Source organism: Numida meleagris, chromosome 4 (assembly GCF_002078875.1).
Source record: "Numida meleagris isolate 19003 breed g44 Domestic line chromosome 4, NumMel1.0, whole genome shotgun sequence".
Taxonomy (NCBI): Eukaryota; Metazoa; Chordata; class Aves; order Galliformes; family Numididae; genus Numida; species Numida meleagris.
The window spans coordinates 81,763,716-81,770,115 of NC_034412.1; the positions used below are offsets into that span (position 1 = coordinate 81,763,716).

Consider the following 6,400-nt stretch of genomic DNA (forward strand, 5'->3'; position numbering starts at 1 on the left):
GTCCTTGAAAAGCTTCATAACGCTTGCAGAAGGATTTACAGAACCAATCCAAATTATTCCTTGGTCAAATTCACTGTTAAAGTATTTTCCTTTTACTCAGACATAGCAGAAAAGCAATAATCATCACCTGAGACTCGCTTTTACATTGAGTAAATGAATAACTTTTTCCTCTTTAATGAATTCCCCTATACTTCAGTGTACTCATTTTCAACATGAACTATAAATTTACTGAGCTTAAGCTGAAGTCACTCCAACAGTTATATAAGCAATTTTAACAACTCTTTCTTATAAGTTACAAACCAAATTAAAGCTTCCGAATGAAAGGCTTTACAGCCTTAAGCAGAGATTTAAGGAATGATAACCAAGATGACATTTAAGGCACTTGCTAACTTATTTCTACCAGCTTATAACATGGGGGTGGGGCTGTAAATTCAGATGCAATAGCACAGTGGTTGCAAAGTGACAGATAAACCAGAGGATAACTAGCTCAACGGTGTTTATAACGTGAGCTGTAGCATCAGTTCAAGAAGTATCAGTGATAGAAAAAGAGAACTTACAGAACTCGAAGGTGCTTTAGACCAGCAAAGTCGGTCTTGGTAATTCTGGTGATGTTATTTCCATTAAGGTCCCTGAGAAGAATAATTCATAAGCAGCAAAATTAAAACATTCATTAGTTTTGGAATTTTTTTCCTCTTTAAATTATTCTGTTTTCATGGGTAAGCTTTTTTTTTTTTTTAAATTAGCAAATGTGAATGATTCCAATGAGCCAGTCCTGCAACATCATGTGAGCTCCAGACTTCCAAGTGACCGAACAAGGGTTTATCTGCACAGTGGTACTTTCAAACTTTGTAATCAGAGACCCTCACAAAGTGAGTTTTTCCTACTGTTATATTGTTCACATTTATCTTTAGCAATACAGAACAGCCTAAGCCTGTCTGAGCCCAGCAAGAAAGCCAGAGAAGCTCCCTTATGGATGCTGTAACTTCTTAGGGTTACAGGCTGACAGTCACAAAACCAAACAAGTGACTGAAATCAGGACAATTTTAAACAACTTCCAGCTTTCACACTATTTCTACATAGGCAGAAGAGGGCTTCACTTTCTGCAGCAAATGCTAGCTTTCGAAGCAATCGTACAGTTGGTGCAGAGTAAATACTTTGGAGCAGCATTTTACAAAAACTGAACATCTCACGTGTGGCACAGGAAGCAACAGTGACTGCAGAACACAACGCATGTTCAGAAGCGATGGAAAACTGTATTAAGGCCGTGGCATTTCAGCTCATATGTCAGCATTCCTTTCTTTCCTGGAGATCTTTGTCCCCTTTTTTCCTCTTTTTATTTTAATTAACATTTTAGGTCAAGATATAGGCTTCCCTCAATTCCAGTCACTGCAAATAAAACCAGACTTCGCAATGGTAAGCCATTAGTAATGGTAAGCCATTAGGAAGTGGTATTACACAGAAACTAGTGACAATTACAGCTCATTCTCAAAGCATTTAGGAAAAAAAAGTCACTGTTTTTGGTGTTTGTACCACATGTGGACGAAACACTGCTTCGAAGAAACCACACAAGTCTCAGCAGAAATCAGCGTTCCTGACACTCAGAGTGAAATGCATCACTTGAGACATGTGTTCATAGGCCAACATTTAGATGAGTTATTAGAGGTTAAAAAAATAATGTGCTCATCTCTTCCTCTCCCTTAGACCCCCCCCGAAATAATAGGAGCGGGTCGACCACATGCTTGCTCTCCCACGACTGGAAAGCACCCTCAGTGGAAGGCACTCGAATGCTCTCAAAAAGCGGCTGGGGTGAAGGGGGAAAGGCCGCAGTTCAGGCGCAACTTCGCGCTGTGCGAGTGGCGAAGGGGCTACAGCACCAAAGCCGGAGCAGCGGGCGGCAGCGCGGAGCTCCGCGGGGGGCGGCTGCCGCGGGGCTCTGCGCACCGCAGCGAAACAGGCAGAGGAGGAAGGGGACGGAACCGCTACCCCTCGCTATACACACGGGGAGGGCGGCGGGACCTCGGGGGCCACCTCTGCGCCGCGGACGCCGCAAGCCCGCCGGCTCGGGGTACTTACAGCCGCTCGGTGTTGCGGGGGATGTTCCTCGGGACGCCGCGCAGCGCCAGCCCGTGACAGTCCACCGTGCTTCCTGAGCAGGAGCACTGCGCCGGACACGGCTGCGGCGCCGCCTCGCCCGCCAGCGCCAGCAGCAGCCCCAGGGCCAGGGGGAGCCTACCCCAAGCGCACATCATCGCCGCCCGCTGCGCCCGGCCGGGGCCCTCCGGCCTCGGGCCCGGGGAGGCGAGGGGCGCGCCGCCCTCGTCCGCCACCTCGCCGCGGGGAGCGCTCGGGCAACTTTCAGGGTGCGGAGAAAGCGAAGTCCTCTCTATCCAGAGCTGAGCCAAGCAAATAAGCCCCGCAAAGTGCGGCGGGTGGCAGCGATCCGCGGCTGAAGGAAATTTGGCGGGGAGGGGGCCGGGCCGGGCCCTCCCTCCGTAACCCGTCGGATGGCGGGGACGGGCGCCTCTCGGCTTCAGTCGCGCCGGCTCCTTCGCGTGCTCCTCTCCCAGCCGTGACTCCCCCCCAGCTTTCTCCTGGCGCGGCGTCCGCTCCCACGCGTGTCCCCGCCGCGGGCCGCTCGCAGCCCCCGGGGGCGGCGGCGGGGCTGCACCACGCACACACAGCCCTGCCGCGGGGCTCAGCAAATCATCCCCCACTGGCAGGCATTCATCAAACTGTCTCACGGAAGGAAGAGGGAGGAGAGGAAAAAAAAAAAAAGAAGTCAAACACACGAGATGATGTTGGGCTCGGGGTTCGGCTTTCCACCCCCCGCGCCCCCTCCTGCTGGAAGCTCCCAAGCCAAGTTTAGCAGGAAAGGGCTGGTCCTAGAGGCCGATAATAATAAGCAGCTCGAGAAGTGATTCGTTGCCCTGCTGGAAGGGAGTTCATCCACCACCTCCTTCTCCGCGGTGACAGATCACAGCTATAGATCCTCCCGTGATCGCGGAGCGCGGTGAGCTGCGCGCCCGGCTCCGCTCCTCGCGGTCTCCCGGATACGGCGGCTGCGGTAGAGGGACCTGATGGGAGAGGTGGCGGCCGCTCAGTCCTTCCAGGTGAGTCCGGTTTGGCAGCTCCCGAGCTCGCCGCAGGAAAGGCAGCAACTTTCCTTCTCTCCCGGAGCCCGACGAGGCGCAGCGCCTCAGGAAAGCTCCGCGCCCGCTCCTCCGCCGCACCTGAGCCGCCGGTGCCGAGCAGCCCGGCGGCGGCGCTCCTCCTGCGGCGGAGAGAAGCCGGAGAAGGGAGGCGACACGCTGGCTCCTTCTCTCGCCCCCTTGAACAATAGGATGGCACCGCCGCCCGCAGGCTGGCTCTCCTCCCCGCAGCAAGGTGCCCACCGCCGCTGCCGGCGGAAAGTGCTCCGGGCAGCGGCCGCCAGCGCCGAACCGCAGCTCCGCTCCGCCTAGACCGGCGCGGCGCCCCTCGCCCCGCTCCCACGGAGCCGGGAGCGCCCCACGCGCCGCCCTATATAGGGGCGGTGGGGCCGCGCCTCCCCGGCCCCGCCCGCAGCGCCCCGCGCCGCGCTCACTGGCTGCGCCGCCGCCCGCCCCGGCCCGGCCCCGGCCCGGCGAGCGCGGGGGGGGCCGGCGGCGACGCCAACAATGAATGAAAGTTGGGCGAGCGCGGAGGCGGCGCCGGGGGGGGCAGCAGCTCTGAGAGCGCGGCGTTTTCCCCCGCCCGGAGTTCTGCGGGGACTTTCTCACGCGGCCTCCGGTTGTCAAACGGAGGGAGCGGGGCTGGGGGTCGTCGCGGCGTCTGCGTGTGTTGTGCCTGGAGGGAGAGGGAGGAGGGAGCGGGCTGAAGCGTCGCCTGCTGCACTTGTACGCGTCTCCGGCTTCTCACCGAGGGTCTTGTGTTGTGTTTCTCTCACTGCTGTGGGAGGAAGAGGATTGTCTTAGCGTTTCCTTCAGTTACAGCTTTCGTGTGAAGCACATCAGAATCTCCCATAAATTATTTTCGAAAATAAAATGGGCAAGTGTTATTCCATACATAAAAATATGTCGAGTAGCAGCATGAGCGCTGCTCTTTTCCTTCCGCTTCCAAAAGTTATATTACGAATACACACAATGTTCCTGTTAAATTCTGTTGTTTATTGTCATTGCATCTTCAGCATTCCTAGGAAAATGTAAGTGCATCAGGTTTCTGACTAAACTGGTTTTAGTTTTCCTTCCTCGTGCATGCAGCTCCATGCGATTTACAACAGGTCCTGAGACCTCGGCAAAAGGTGAAAGTGATTTATCTTTCAGCCCCCAGAAGGGATGGATGACGAAGCCTCCAGCAAGGTGTGGTGTGTGAGTGCTCCAGGGAGTCCCTAGTTCCTTCCATATGGCTGCATCCAGCTGAGGCTCTTCCTCCCTGGGGTCTCTGCTGCACAATCCCCGTAAGAGGCTTTCCCTTTCCTTGTTACCAAGAAGACAAATTCTCCCCTTGGAAACGTTCTCCTAGATCCAGGTTAATCTGCCCAGGTGGAAGCCAGCAAAGTTACTCCCGACTTCTCTTGCTGTGGAACGCGAGCCAAAATGAAAATGGCTAGAATGTATGTATCTACTAAAAAAAAAAACTGTTCTATTTTTTTGATCCATTTGTTCATGAAATGTGATTGTTGTGCAGCTTTCACATGCTGGTCTCACAGTGATGCGGGGATGCTCTAGGTTTAGCTGATGCAGAAAGAATTCAGTGACTGTAAGGGAATACATCAGCTTCTGTGTATGAAAATGCTTTCTACTCTTTTCTCCTGTTGATTGTTTTAGGTCTTTACAAAGGATTTAGGAAGGATTTTGCAACTTTCTAGCAGGCAACAGGAAGAAAAAAAAAATGTAATCTAAAATATTGCTTTCATGCCTCTACTAAAATCCTTTATCTTACAACTCCAGGCAGAGAAAATACAGAGAACACTAATGTAACCATTCAGTATTATTCATTATTTCTTTCAAGTACCAACAGCATTCCGAGTGCTGCTGAGGACAGAAGGAGAAGAAATAATAAACCATTTTTATATAGTAATTTTCAGAAAATCTGAATCAATGTTCAAAGTTTTAAATGTTTCTGAACTGCTCTACGCATGGCTGATTCAAAATCTAGGCTGGTCTTAATTTAATATACTTTGTTTTCAAAGAGGCGTATACTAAGGTCCAAAGAAAATCAATTTTTATTCCTCTTTGGGGGGCTCATTGATTTCTACCATGCCTACCTTTGAAGCATACCTTTCATTCATTCAGATTGATTTTCCTGAGCGACTCCCCTCCCAGCACATTGCAGCTCTCCTTTTGTGATCCAAACTCTTTAATGAGAGAGCTCCCCATGTCCTTATACTGTCTGAGGGCGAGGCCTCTGGTCAGACCTGAGATAGCATCATTCCTGGAGCATGAACCTGCCCCTACAGAGAGCCCCATGGCTGCACCAGTTGCCTGCAGAAGCCTCTTTCAAAGCCAACAAGGAAAATATTCCCACAGAGGTGAAAGATGGGAAAGTTGTAACAAGAAGACATGGAGAAAGAAAGCAATTATAGACATTTGTCAATGGAAAAACAAAAGTTTTTCTGCAGCCATGTCAGAAAATATGAAAATATAGCAGCTAAATGAACTTTTATGTTCTCCAGGTTTTGCTGTACAACATTCCACCTTTTGGAGGACAGGTATACTTTTAAAAAAAAAAAAAAGAAAGAAACACCGAAGGGATACCCCCTAAAAAAATTCAGAACAGAATCCAGAGCATTAAAATAGAAGAAGCTGCTACTCACAGCTGAGATGGGTAGTGCTAAGGCTGAGCACACACATCTGAGTGAGATCTACGAAAGAACATCAACTTTGTGAGCATCAGTATAGCTTAATGAGGACGGCATGCCCGAAAGATACTGAAACACATGACTCATCAATTTGTAAATAATGAAGGTCAGTAAGGTAAAAGAAGAATGACCAGCAGAGATATATCAAGAATAAATATTATAAATTAATCTAGTTTTCTTCTTTGACAAAGTAACTAACTTTGTGGGTAAGAGGAATGGTAGATATTAGCAAGTTATTCCCACTATGTACGTTAACAACCTTCTGAGCAAACAGCTTAAATATAGTCAAAATCTAATTGCTGGAATGTGAACACTTAACCACCTCTGCATTCAGAGTATGGCTGATGGTCAGTCTGGGAGTGCACAGACTCCTTTAAAAAGCTATTAAAAAACTACTATGCCACTGAATGATTCCATCAGTGACTGAAAATTAAGTACAATTATTAACAGATGATACCAGAGTGGGAAGGGGGAATTTACAAGGCAGAAATACAATTCTGGATTGTTTTGATAAACTGGAGAGAACTCAAGAGTTTAGCTAACCTTAAGGAGGACTGAGCA

The 6,400-nt window shown here is 49.9% G+C and overlaps 1 protein-coding gene across 5 annotated transcripts in view; it reads right to left on the reverse strand.

Moving 5' to 3' along the window:
- SLIT2 (slit guidance ligand 2) overlaps positions 1-2,873 on the reverse strand; it is a 257,178-nt gene extending 254,305 nt beyond the window's left edge. For all 5 annotated transcript variants that reach the window (XM_021396010.1, XM_021396009.1, XM_021396012.1 and 2 more), the window contains exons 1-2: positions 2,074-2,873; positions 558-629 (exon numbers count right to left, since the gene is read on the reverse strand). In XM_021396010.1, coding sequence (XP_021251685.1) covers positions 558-629; positions 2,074-2,249 — 248 coding nt within the window. In that variant the 5' untranslated portion in view covers positions 2,250-2,873. The remainder of the gene's footprint in view (positions 1-557; positions 630-2,073) is intronic.